Genomic DNA, 12,952 nt, shown 5'->3' on the forward strand with positions numbered 1-12,952 from the left:
ATGTATTATTTTCTTTGTCGTACTTTTCCACCTCATCCTTGTTAAATTTTCTTTAAATCTAAAGGGTGTATACAATTAACGATATTGTCATAAGCTTTCTTTATATTTATTTATTTATGTATGTTGCATAAGTTACTATTTACATAGAATTGATTTATTTGAACTATTCATTATTAGTGTGCAAATCCTGTGACACGTTCTATTGCCTGGCGTTCTTCCAGCGCTCCCATCTCTTGGTAATGACTGAATTCTATGGAAAATGATCCTGCGCCTGACGTTAATGTTCTCAGGCTTTTCGAGTATCCAAGCAATTCTGATAACGGTGTCAGGGCGTAGACTATCTGTAAAATTAGAAGGTTTGTTTGCCACATGTAATTTATAATTTGTTTTAGCATAAAAAAAATTATCATTCTCTCATGGTGAAATTAGTATTTATTTTTCAACAGGTCAACATCACCTTGCTTTGACCACGAGATCCGATCTGTTGTATTTGTGCTCTGCGTCTAGACAGATCTGATATGACTAGGGACACCGTCTCTTCAGACGTCACCACTTCGAGCTGCATTATTGGCTCCAGAAGCATTGTTCCTCCCGTTCGCAGGAGCTGTTAAATTGGCAATTAAATTACATATTAAAGAAATGGATCGACTCGATACATTTTTGAGACAAGCTAGTTGTTCCATTGATTGCTGGGAGGTAGACCAACTCATAAAAAAGAGAAGGTCAAGCTAAAGATGTCAAAGATAGATATGTGAGTAAATGGCGCGGTTCAAGAACAGTAAAATTTTTGTTTCACTATCACCATCAATCGTCATCTTTTGAAGATTTGTTTTCGATAGAAAATTCCCTGTCACTACTACTACTTTATCCATCTAAATCTAGAAATACGGTGCAAGAGATATGACAGGCTGTCTGAATGGTATCGTCCGGCTACCTTTCCCTACTCTACAGTATCAGCGACAAGCCACTGGAATATTGGTGCAAGCAACACTCACAGACAGGAAGAGTTTGCAAAACATTGGATTCAGATCTTTTGGAAAATGTAAGTCAGCCTCGCTTGGACGGTTCTTCTAACAAGTAATGAGTACGACTTGTTTGAGAGAAAAAAAAAAAATTGAAAAAAATACATTACACAGATCGTAGAACTGCAGGATTTGGAGAAATCGAGCAATGGAAACACGTTTATCGGATGTCCAGCCTCTCCACAGCAATTGCTTGACATCCGTCTTCCGTTTCTCGTGATTGTCATGAAGAATATGAATGTGGAGTGCCGTTTTCAAGTTCAGGTAATTTCGCTGACAAGCGTTTAAATCTTGATATTGGAGGATCTATATTATAGAGACCGTTCTACCTGCTCAGATTATTGACACAAACGAAATCAGACATCATTTCCACTTCTCCAATGAGGGTTTCGAAAACAACGGGAGCGTAAGAGTACCTGTGATCAGTCGAGTCGACGTAAAGCTCCAGCCTGGATGGAACCGCCTCGAAATCGACCTGGAAGACCTGACAAGGAGGGCCTTCAACTCGCGGTACAAGGCGACCCAGAGATTGGCGATATTCGCCAATTGTAGACTGCGTAGGATTTACTTCATCGACAAACACTACGCAGACATGGAAATATCTTCCGAGCTTTGCCAGGCGTTTTTTCATCACTACATGCTAAAGTGGGGAATACATCTGAAGGAAGGGATAACGAAGAGGAACGATCCACACGAGCCCGTGAATCAGATTCGTTCCCACTTTTTGAGAGACATACAGATTAAGTCTGGGAAATTGATAAACGACTTTTTCGGCAAGACGAACACCAGCCTATCAAAAATTCTAGATTTTAAGAACAAGATGAGGCTCATGCTTTTCGCTATTCCTAGACGCGGAGGGTCTCAAATGCCTTCTGTGACTGCACAGGGTGAAGAGAGGCGAAAATTGCACAGGCGTCATGCCCACGGTTGCGGCTACTATTTGTCAACAATTAGAAACGATGACCACAGGCTGGACGATATCAACGACACGCAAAAACAGCTCACGCGCAGAGAAACCGACAATGAGGCAATATTTGGGTTGGATGTTTGGAAATCCCGGTATGAAACGCCAGTGAACACAACAACGCAAGAGAAAGAGGTCGTGCAGCCGGTAGTGACTCCTAAATGGAGTCAGCGGGCGTCGGGAAGCCTCAAGAAGTCCCGCAGACGGCGTAAAGAAGTAGTTACAAAAAATTTCCAAGAGTCACCAGGCGATGATAAAGCCCCGATAACATCCGGCAAAGTAACGCCAGTCAAGTCCGTTGTCAAAAGTATAATTAATTGCGCAAATCGAAAAGAAGATGAAAGGATTTACAACGCAGTGATAAGTCTGGAGGGGACGTTGAACGAGATTCGAATGATGCCCGAGGTACAAAAATCCGAGACAAAAAATGGGTTGCGAAAGAAATCGGTGCTGAAGAAAAACAAGGAAAAATCTTGCTGTGAGACGGAGACGACAAAAAAAGGGTCCAGAAAACCGCAGTCGCTGTCGAAGGTGTCAAACGGCAGTGAACGCATAAAGATGCCGGCAAAGATGCAATAAAATACTTTCGTCATACTCGCGAAGTGATTACCTTATGTAGGCACTGCGTGATCGTTGCAGAAATCATGGTAGTCGATGTTCCTTTCCCAATCTCAAGCCAATGAAGAGTTACTCCGACGTTAATGACAGGACAGCCAAGCTTTGGTCCGTTGTTCAGAGCCGCGTTTACCCCCTTCTTAACGAGCTGCAATATCCTGGGACTTATTGCGTTAGTGTGTGCAACAGAGTCAGGAGTTCTGTCCAGCCTCAGTACATCTTCGCCCTTGTAGTTTGGCTCGATGCTCATCGTCGTCTGTACGCTGTGAGTGGTCGAGCCGATCCTGTGGCTTGTCACGTGAGTGTCCTTCACCGCGGTCTGCAGGGTCTCCTTGTAGGCTATTTGCAAGGGTCCCAGGTCAACGTCTATCTTAAACTCTGACCTTATCCTTTCAGCGATAATCTCCAGATGTAATTCCCCCATCCCTGACAGCACCGTCTGCCCTGTCTCGGCATCTTGGGTTACTCTCAAGCTTGGATCCTCCCTCTGAAGCTGCTCCAAAGCGGTGTCAAGGGGAACTTGATAAGAGATCGAAGGGGGTTCGATCGAGCAGAAGAACACAGGGTTTGGTACCCTGGCACCGGTTCCAAAGAGACTCTCGACCTCCTCGTTGGTCGTGTTGTTCTGCTTTTGCATCGCTCGTTTGGCCTGAGTAGCTGCTGTCGCGCTGGTCGTGAGCAAGTCTCCGGACATGGTAAGCTTCAGACCAGAAACAGCAGCGATGTTTCCACGCTCTATCGCCGTGACTTCGCTGTACTCGTCAGCGTAGGCCTCGAACAACTTACCACACTGCTCTGTATTCTCCTTCTGAACATTGAATACCCTTTGACCTTGCTTAAAGGTGCCCGAGTAAATCCTGAGGAAAGTAAGCGCCCCTTTGTGTTTGTCGTGGACCACCTTAAATGCCCTGGCGGCCAGGTTATCGCCAAAACAGTGAAACTGTTTGGCTGAGGAATTTGACTCAGGCGATGGGAGATACAGTATCACTCCGTCCATCAGCGGCTGAACCCCAGCGTTCTTGTAGGAGCTTCCGAGCAGCAGAGGAACTCCTTTGCCAGCTATCGTGCACCGCCTCATAGATTCGACCAATATCTGAGCCGGTATTTTGTCCAGAGATTCCTGCTCGATCACCAATTCGGCCAGTCTGTCGTCCACACCCGACAATTTATCGGTAAGTTTGGACCTTGCCTCCATGGCACGTTCCCAGATACTACCATCTTTCTCCTCCGTCAATTCCACCCTCTGATACTTCTTACCTTCGTTCTTCTTCTCGAAGGTCAGCAACTGCATCGTCAACACGTCGATTATGCCCGTCAGACCGGAGCTGTCCTGGATAGGAATTTGAGCAGGGAGAGCCGTCGTCTCCAGCTTGGACTCAACGGAACTGATGCAATAGTCGAAGTTTGCGTCTAAACGATCCATCTTGTTGACGTAGATTATTCTCGGCAACGCATAGCGGTCCGCCTGCCTCCAGACGGTCAGAGTCTGCGCCTCGACCCCCGCCGACCCATCCAGCACCACGACTGCACCGTCCATGACATTGAGAGTCTGCTCCACCTCCATCGTGAAGTCAATGTGACCCGGGGTGTCGATGAGGTTGAATCTATGATTCTTCCAACCGAATGTCACCGCCGCAGACGTTATTGTGATGCCTCGCTGACGCTCCTGGTCCATGTAATCAGTCACCGTGTTACCGTGGTGAACCTCACCCATGTTCCCGATCGTTCCAGAGTAGAAGAGCATCCGCTCGGTCGTCGTTGTTTTTCCTGATTTATATTACGGTCAGGTGAGTAAATTTACTTACAATTTTTTCTCGTAGGCTAGGCAATAAAAATATCCCGTGAAAAACTACCGTTAGACGCAGATAGATACATACAGACACTGTGCCAAAGTCGTAGAGAGAGAGACACAGAATCAGTTTTCTTTCTGTTTTTTTACAGCTTTTGGCACATTTTCGGTACACTTCTATCTGAATCTAACGGAATTTTTACTACGGAGTTTTGACCATAAAAAACTGTTCGTAAAGATTTTATTAGTTCGAATGCTTCATTTGGACATTATTAACAAAACTACGTTTTCTCCCTCCCCTAACATCTGCTCTGAACTCTGCGATGGCGATGAGGTACAAAAGTATTACAACAATATCTCGTTACGCTCTCCTTAACGCTATAGAGGAAAATAGTTCAGTAAAAAATGGAAGGTGACAAAATTCTCTACAAATAAGATCCTATATATAATCTCTGTAGATCTTTACTTTCGCAGTAATAGCCGCGCAAAGTTGACAAATATTCGACAAGCGCAGGAAATATCGATTGCACTTACTAAAATGTAAATCAACATATTCTCTATACATTTCTATAAAAATTCATAAAAGTTTTATTAACAATCGGAAGAGTTTGGTTCATTGTTGTTTTTATTAAAAACATACGACTTTACATAGAATGAATGGTGTCAACATCGTTGCTTGCCTCGGAATATTACCTCCAAAGCCTGCTAATACATTTCTGTCAATGAAAACTGGCATTCCTGTCGACTTTCTTCTATGTATAATGCAAGGTGCTTTATTACAGCAGTAATGTTCTCATCTTCGGGTTGGCCCTGCTTACACTCTGGAAGGAAGATGGGCGAAAAATGTCTCGATACACAATGTAGTCATTTATGGAATGTGTGCAATTAATCAGCAGTGTGCGATAATTATAGATGATGCAATAGGTCTATTCAAGGCAGATATGAAAAATTAATACATTAGAAGAAATATGTTGGCATATACTATCAGGATAACGAGTATTTATACGCTTTACCCTCAGGTGCAACCAGATCAGTGTCTTTGATGCCTGAAACGATCTTCTCACGGAATGAGTCCTGCCTTTTCCTTGCAATTTTCACAATTTTGTCATTGTTAATAAGACTTCAAATAAGCCCAATGGAATAACGTTTTCCTTAGTGCTTTTTCTTTTCTCTTGCTAAAAATTGTTCAGAACCTTCTTGCGCACAAAATAGGCACTCAGTTTTCCATTTCAATGTTGGTACATTTCTTACTATTCCACTTGATTCATCTGTACCGCAAATTAACATCTAACATTACCTTTAATAATAACATCAAAATATTTTGTCATTTCTTCAAGTGTTGATATCTTTGTAAGAAAAACAGTAAGTTCATTCTAATATACAAAAGTAATTGATCTCACACATGTATTCGCTTTTCTGGTGGCAACAGTACTTATTTCATTAGCGTCTGATTTCTGAGACTTGTAGCACTGAATGAATTTTTGAAATTTAGCCAAATGAATATGAAAATTTGCGGGACACGAGTGCTATCAACAATGAAATGAGATCAATTTTAAACAATGATAATAAATAATAAAATACTTTGATCATATTGTGTTTCCACAGGAATATTGATCTACACTTTCTAAGGTAAGTAAAGCGTGGAATTTGATAAGTGCAATGGATGTTTGCTGTGCTTATGACTATTGCTACGAAAGTAAAGATCCGACAGAGATTACTTATACGATGTTCTTTGTAGGGAATTTTGTCACCTTCAATTTTGTATTCAGAGTTCATGTCGGAATAGGGGGAAAAACCTGAAATCTTGTCAATGATAGCCAAATAAAAATAACGTTCAAAACAATAAAATCTTCACCAGCAACTTTTTTTTTACACTGGGTCAATTTCATCGCCTTGCCACCTTATCTATTGGGGGTTGGCGGTTTTTACAATTAATGTAGACTTACCGGCATCGATGTGCGCCAGGATCCCGATGTTTCGCACCCTTGAAAGGTCGACCTCATTTTTCTCTGAATGTTTTACGTGATTCTCGGTACTTAGCGACCGTCGACGAAACTTGCACCATGTGAATTGTTTCAGCAACTTACGCCTTAGCATCTTTCTCGAATAATCATTTATGCGATGACGCGAGTCCTGAATTACTCCGCGATGTTTCGATCGTGCTCGGTTTGGAATAGGTTATGTTTAGACATTAAGTTTTTAGGTTAACATTGTTCATTGAAATTGACAGGTGATTGGATGGTTGTATATTCCCTCATTGTTATAGAAAGAGAAACTTATTGTCAGCTGTTTCGGGTAAATCAATATTATTAGTAAATTTCGCATTGATAGCTCAGCTCATAATTCGGTCTTATAATTGGTCTTAAAATCAGTCATTTATAACGTGGTTATTTATTTATTTTGCACACAAAATACATAAACATAACTAAAGGGTTTTATGAATTATACAAACTTCGCCTTGATCGTTTTTTCGTCGAAATAAGTGTTGAATTTCTTCCAATCTTTTCTTCGCTTTGGATCTCGCCTGCTATTAGCCGGGGCAATGTTTGGCATGAGTCCTGCAAAAGATAGAAGCAATAATGCGACAGATAAAAAATGATCTTACAATTTGTAAAACTCTGTCAGTAATTAAGCTTTAAAGACCTAATAATAGCTCACCTGCTTTTTGGGCCATTGCTACCATCGTTCCTATTCTTTTCTGCTGAGTTTTACAAAGGCCAGTTACTCTGCGAGGTAGCATGCACCCGTCTGACCGTAGAAATTGACTAAGAATTAGAACATCCTGAAATGAGATAAAGATATAGTGGTAAATGCTTTTTTTTTAGCGGATTTTATGTTGAGAAAAATTGTGCAACAAATCTTATCACCGTATGCTTCACATCTAGACCGGCAGCACAAACAGGACAAGCTCCGGTGCGTGCTGTGTTTTTGACAAGCAAAGGTACTCTCGGTGAAGGAATGGTTACACCTTCAACTATCAGATTTTTCCCGTCTCTCGTCTCCCTTACTGTATAAAGCAAAAACTAAATTAATACATAAATAGAAAATCAGCTGTTAAATAATATTAACGTGTTTGGAAGTTATACAGGTTAGGTAAACAGATGAATCCTGATTTCAGTTTCCAGATTTAGAGAATAAGAAAAAGCGGGTAAAGAGCAATAAAAATGAAGTACTAACTTTCTTTAATTCTCAACGCTGAGGAAAGATTTAAGCATCTTCTTGATTCTTGGGAGATTATTGTTCTCCCAATATTTACGGCTAAACGACCGAAAGCAGCCATGTCTTACAATCGACTCATTGGTGCAAAACATTAACAGCTGATTCAGCTGGATGACGAAGTAACGAAAGACCAGTAGAACTTTTTAGTTTTTCCCCACATTTGTTGGTAACACAATGTTTCGAGCCGCACGCTCGAGATATCGCAAAGCCGTAAAAGTAAACAAATTTCCATTGCTTGGTATTATTATAATCAATGCTATCACTCTTAATAGTCAATTTCATTTTCAATAACCGTTTTCGTTGCTGTGTTGATAGAATAAGTCGTAAGTTCTCAAATAAGAAGGTGGTAAGGGAACTACACTGTCGGCTCTTCGTAACTAGCTCGTACCGACATTCGTAGCACGCAGAGTAGTGTCGAAATCGAAGCTGGGATCAGGTCAGTACAATTGTATGAGTGCGTGGAGAATTCTGTGAGTAGAAAATATTCATTGTACTGATGATATTCAAAATATAACATTGTGGTCGTGAAGTTGTTTCCGTGCATAACATGTGTGATATTTGTGGGGTCGTTTATCGACGTAATTTTGCGAGAAAAGAGAATTGCTCATAACCGGGAGTCGCTGCAAAACACGGAACAAAAGTTGCGACCGAGAAACGAAGCGTTTCTTCATATTTTCTTCGCAACTTCCAAGCTTTTGATCCGACCATGTTCTAGGTGTCTTTTTCAAAATCAGAAAATGTCCTGTGAATCAATTTTGACACGCACTGATTTTGATTCCAAAATCGTCCTAGTACTAACGAAATTGAATCGAACTGTAATAGGAAAAATTTATGGGTTTATTTATTCGTTGAATTTAGCAGAAATTGCAATTACAATGTACTTAAATGTACTTGAATACAGTGCATAACCTAGAGAAGTAAAATTATTACGTGTGTGCAGGGTTCGTTAGTATACATACGTTTACAGTTAAGAAATTCTTAAAATACTGTCAAGTTTTATTAATTAGTTTTACCACTTGGTATGTATTTATAAATAGGAATATAAAATATAAAATCATCAGATAAAGAAAACAAAAATAGAATAAGAATAAAAATTTGCAGCATTCTCTGTAAAACTCCATTTCTTATTAATTGAATGTATTTTTATTTGTAATTTTTTTAAATACTACGTAAATATCAAGCAAAAACACGGATTAATATTATAGATTAGTCAAAATCCATTGTTTTAATTTATATTTTCTAAATTTTTCTCCTAATGTTTTAAACTCTTTTGGAAGTTCATTAAATAATCTAATTGCTGTGATCAGACTTCTCTTCTCGCCGGTTCTTTTCCTGATTTTTGATGTTTGTAGAATTGTAGACCTGGTTCAAGAGTTAGATGTAATGTATTTATTATTCAATTCAGTAACGTGATATAGTAGAGATTGCAGCGAGATGAAATGATTTAAACTTTGTGGATTTTTGATGCTGATAATTTGATTTCTTGTTTATAATTTAAAAAATTGGATTTTGCTACCGTTGCAGCAGAATAAGATTATCATATGCACCCTCTCATGCTATAATCTTATAGTTGATTATAACATGGAAGAAAACGTAATATAGCATTCGTAATATCTCTGTCTGCATACATCTAGATAATTTATAAAAAATAAGTACCAAGTATTTGGTTTTATTATTAACATGTTCAATATGTTCATTCCATCTTAGATTAAGATCAAAAAAGCGACCTAGATATTTACATTCACTCACTTTTCGAATGTTTATCCCGTTTTTATGAATGTCGATAGAGACTGGAATGCTGTCATAGCGATTGCCAAAATTCGTGTAAACTGTTTTATTTATGTTGAGTGATGATTTACTTGGGGCTAATCATACTGATACTTGATTAAGGTAGCTATTCATTGTTGATTCCATATCTGTCCAAGTTATATCATACGATATTAGGACTGTATCATCAGCATAAGAAAAAACAGTATCATTGGGCATAGCATTAGGATGATCGCCAATATATAATATAAACAGCAAAGGTCCAAGTATTGTCCCTTGAGGCCCTCCGGTATTTATAGTCATAAATTCTCTTTACGATATCATTATTTTTAAGTCATTGAAGCCTAAGATAGTTGGTTAAAAGCTTGTGAGCAAACCTCTGAATCCGTAGTTGTATATCTTATCCATAAGAATTTCGTGCTCTACTGTGTCGAGTGCATTTGCAAGGACAACAAAAGTTATAGCTATCGGAAAATTATTATGTATTGTTTAGAGAATCAAGTTGGTGATCTTCTCAAGTGCTTTTATTGTTCCACAATTTTTTAACGCACAGCCAAATTGCTTATTTGACAAAATTTGAGATTTACTTGGAAAGGTTGTAATTCTGTTGTGGATCAATGTCAATCAATTAATTGAATGCTTTAGCAGTTCAGCGATACAGGAAGAAAGGTTTTTGATTACATTAGCATGAATTTTTTCAATAACACGCTGTTTTAATATTTTATTTTTTAATTTTTTCTTTATTTCAAGTGTATCAAATGGTTTTTCTGCTGTTACTTTTCATTCGTTACTCGCAACATGTTAGAACTACGCCTGATTAATTCCTTTCGCATGATTATGATGGTATAGTGCATCATCAAATTGATTCCAGTATTTTTCAACATCATCGATTTTTCATGGAAAATCCAAAGGGGTTAGCATTACTATTTTGGATATAAGTACATTGTTTGGCTGTTGCATAGTAGAATTTTAATTATAATGTTTGTGGGTGAACTATTTTCTCATTTTATTCATCACCTATAATGTTGAACCGTTTAGACCTAGTATTAACAATTTCATTCGGCTTATCAATTTAAATTCTATATTTAGCGTGGATATTTTGATTTTTGTTTTTTATTTCTAATCGAATTTCTCGTTTATTAAATTTTTTATTGATTTAGACAGAAAATAAGAATACTACGTCCATAGAAATTACGACTCGTTGGTCTAATGTTTGTACTATTAATAAAAATTTGAACATGGAATTTATGACTTATAACTCACCTGTCCCCTTTTCATGTCATTAGACATTTCCGCTCTATGGTAAAAAAGTAATAGAGTGCTGATAACGTGTTGCAAGGGCCGTTGCTGGTGAATTTAAATTCGCCTAATTAGTGGCAACCAAACTTACATGTGCGCGACACGGCCATCAGGCGTAAGGCGTGCCTTCGATCAAGCTCCTCGGCTCAGATGTTCTCCTGATACCAGGAGTAATTTTTCGCTGCTATTTCTCCGATCTAATTGAACCAAGTGGGAGCGCCTAATCATAGGCAACCAGAACGGTACGTATGTGACACGGGCTTTCAAGCATAAGGCGCGCCTTCGATCAAGCTCCTCGGCTCAGATGTTCTCCTGATACCAGGAGTAAATTTTCGCTGCTATTTCTCCGATCTAATTGAACCAAGTGAGGGCGCCTAATCATAGGCAATCAAACTTGTACGTATGTGACACGGGCTTTCAGGCATAAGGCGCACCTTCGATCAAGCTCCTCGGCTCAGATGTTCTCCTGATACCAGGAGTAATTTTTCGCTGCTATTTCTCCGACATAATTGAACCAAGTCGGAGTGCCTAATCATAGGCAACCAAACTTGTACGTATGTGATACGGGCTTTCAGGCATAAGGCGCGCCTTCGATCAAGCTCCTCGGCTCAGATGTTCTCCTGATACCAGGAGTAATTTTTCGTTGCAATTTCTGCGATTTGCTTAGATTTAAGTGGAAGTAGCATGTAAGCAAACGAACAGATGTCCTCTCAAGTAGGCAGGCATGCCTTAATTCATACACACAGCGTCGACATCACATGCAGTCAATCAATCAATCAATGTGTCCCTGTTTTTAGAAGAGCTCCTCGGTTCTCCTGTGCTCCTGATACCAGGAGTAATTTTCCCTGAAATTCCTCCAATTTGCCTAGTTCTAAGAGAAAATGGCGGGAAAATTAGAGATCACATGCCCTCTCAATGAAGCAGGCATGCCTTCAGTCACACAGTGTCGACATCACATGCAATCAATCAATCAATCAATCAATGTGTCCTTGTTTTTAGAAGAGCTCCTCGGTTCTCCTGTGCTCCTGATACCAGGAGTCATTTTCGCTGAAATTTCTCCGATTCTCTTAGGTCTAACAGAAAATGGCGGGAAAATTAGCGATAACATGCACTCTCAATCAAGCAGGCATGCCCTTAGTCACACAGCGTCCACATCACATGCAGTCAATCAATGTGTCCCTGTGTTCAGAAGAGCTCCTCGGTTTTTCTGCGCTCCTGATACTCGGAGCATGCATGCCTTCAATCATACAGCGTCGACATCACATGCAGTCAATCAATCAATCAATGTGTCCCTGTTTTTAGAAGAGCTCCTCGGTTCTCCTGTGCTCCTGATACCAGGAGTCATTTTCGCTGAAATTTCTCCGATTTGCTAAGTTCTAAGAGAAAATGGCGGGAAAATTAGAGATCACATGCCCTCTCAATCAAGCAGGCATGCCTTCAGTCACACAGCGTCGACATCACATGCAATCAATCAATCAATCAATCAATGTGTCCTTGTTTTTAGAAGAGCTCCTCGGTTCTCCTGTGCTCCTGATACCAGGAGTCATTTTCGCTGAAATTTCTCCGATTTGCTAAGTTCTAAGAGAAAATGGCGGGAAAATTAGAGATCACATGCCCTCTCAATCAAGCAGGCATGCCTTCAGTCACACAGCGTCGACATCACATGCAATCAATCAATCAATCAATCAATGTGTCCTTGTTTTTAGAAGAGCTCCTCGGTTCTCCTGTGCTCCTGATACCAGGAGTCATTTTCGCTGAAATTTCTCCGATTTGCTTAGTTCTAAGAGAAAATGGCGGGAAAATTAGAGATCACATGCCCTCTCAATCAAGCAGGCATGCCTTCAGTCACACAGCGTCGACATCACATGCAATCAATCAATCAATCAATCAATGTGTCCTTGTTTTTAGAAGAGCTCCTCGGTTCTCCTGTGCTCCTGATACCAGGAGTCATTTTCGCTGAAATTTCTCCGATTTGCTTAGTTCTAAGAGAAAATGGCGGGAAAATTAGAGATCACATGCCCTCTCAATCAAGCAGGCATGCCTTCAGTCACACAGCGTCGACATCACATGCAGTCAATCAATGTGTCCCTGTTTTTAGAAGAGCTCCTCAGTTTTTCTGCGCTCCTGATACCAGGAGTAATTTTCGCTGAAATTTCTCCGATTTGCTTAGTTCTAAGAGGAAGTGGCGCGAAAATTAGAGATCTCATGCCCTCTCAGGCAAGCATGCATGCCTTCAGTCACAGAGCGTCGACATCACATGCAGTCAATCAATGTGTC

The 12,952-nt window shown here is 39.9% G+C and overlaps 3 protein-coding genes and 1 long non-coding RNA gene across 4 annotated transcripts; 2 read left to right on the plus strand and 2 right to left on the minus strand.

The window, feature by feature from the left end:
• Positions 1 to 108: 108 nt before the first annotated feature.
• On the minus strand, positions 109 to 6,630 carry LOC124186024 (ribosome-releasing factor 2, mitochondrial). The gene is made up of 4 exons (XM_046577333.1): positions 6,337 to 6,630; positions 2,597 to 4,368; positions 458 to 604; positions 109 to 341 (listed from the first exon to the last, which is right to left on the minus strand). Exons 1-4 carry the CDS (start codon positions 6,485 to 6,487, stop codon positions 174 to 176), a joined length of 2,238 nt encoding a protein of 745 aa, XP_046433289.1. The 5' UTR covers positions 6,488 to 6,630; the 3' UTR covers positions 109 to 173.
• On the plus strand, positions 594 to 2,603 carry LOC124186028. The gene is made up of 4 exons (XM_046577363.1): positions 594 to 751; positions 883 to 1,042; positions 1,137 to 1,286; positions 1,360 to 2,603. The coding sequence occupies exons 2-4, from the start codon at positions 917 to 919 to the stop codon at positions 2,563 to 2,565; spliced, it is 1,482 nt and encodes a 493-aa protein (XP_046433319.1). The 5' UTR covers positions 594 to 751; positions 883 to 916; the 3' UTR covers positions 2,566 to 2,603.
• Positions 2,763 to 5,357, plus strand: LOC124186040. The gene is made up of 4 exons (XR_006871539.1): positions 2,763 to 2,899; positions 2,998 to 3,296; positions 3,444 to 3,773; positions 3,879 to 5,357. It is a non-coding gene; the product is annotated as an uncharacterized LOC124186040 (long non-coding RNA).
• A 135-nt stretch (positions 6,631 to 6,765) lies between the features above and the next one.
• LOC124186039 (28S ribosomal protein S18a, mitochondrial) lies at positions 6,766 to 7,813 on the minus strand. The gene is made up of 4 exons (XM_046577379.1): positions 7,568 to 7,813; positions 7,258 to 7,397; positions 7,049 to 7,172; positions 6,766 to 6,948 (listed from the first exon to the last, which is right to left on the minus strand). Exons 1-4 carry the CDS (start codon positions 7,668 to 7,670, stop codon positions 6,833 to 6,835), a joined length of 483 nt encoding a protein of 160 aa, XP_046433335.1. The 5' UTR covers positions 7,671 to 7,813; the 3' UTR covers positions 6,766 to 6,832.
• Positions 7,814 to 12,952: the final 5,139 nt, after the last annotated feature.

This window comes from Neodiprion fabricii, chromosome 7 (genome assembly GCF_021155785.1).
Source record: "Neodiprion fabricii isolate iyNeoFabr1 chromosome 7, iyNeoFabr1.1, whole genome shotgun sequence".
NCBI lineage: Eukaryota > Metazoa > Arthropoda > Insecta > Hymenoptera > Diprionidae > Neodiprion > Neodiprion fabricii.

What these genes read in the sequence shown, in the direction of transcription:
- LOC124186028 (XM_046577363.1), top strand. Translation starts at nt 917, where the DNA reads ATGGTATCGTCCGGCTACCTTTCCCTACTCTACAGTATCAGCGACAAG. An exon ending in ATTCAGATCTTTTGGAAAAT is followed by an intron (nt 1,043 to 1,136) that starts GTAAGTCAGCCT and finishes TACATTACACAG; the next exon opens with ATCGTAGAACTGCAGGATTT. An exon ending in AGTGCCGTTTTCAAGTTCAG is followed by an intron (nt 1,287 to 1,359) that starts GTAATTTCGCTG and finishes CTACCTGCTCAG; the next exon opens with ATTATTGACACAAACGAAAT.
- LOC124186024 (XM_046577333.1), bottom strand. Translation starts at nt 6,487, where the DNA reads ATGCTAAGGCGTAAGTTGCTGAAACAATTCACATGGTGCAAGTTTCGT. An exon ending in CCTGGCGCACATCGATGCCG is followed by an intron (nt 4,369 to 6,336) that starts GTAAGTCTACAT and finishes AATATAAATCAG; the next exon opens with GAAAAACAACGACGACCGAG. An exon ending in GATCTCGTGGTCAAAGCAAG is followed by an intron (nt 342 to 457) that starts GTGATGTTGACC and finishes CTAATTTTACAG; the next exon opens with ATAGTCTACGCCCTGACACC.
- LOC124186039 (XM_046577379.1), bottom strand. Translation starts at nt 7,670, where the DNA reads ATGGCTGCTTTCGGTCGTTTAGCCGTAAATATTGGGAGAACAATAATC. An exon ending in AGCGTTGAGAATTAAAGAAA is followed by an intron (nt 7,398 to 7,567) that starts GTTAGTACTTCA and finishes TGCTTTATACAG; the next exon opens with TAAGGGAGACGAGAGACGGG. An exon ending in GTCTAGATGTGAAGCATACG is followed by an intron (nt 7,173 to 7,257) that starts GTGATAAGATTT and finishes ATCTCATTTCAG; the next exon opens with GATGTTCTAATTCTTAGTCA.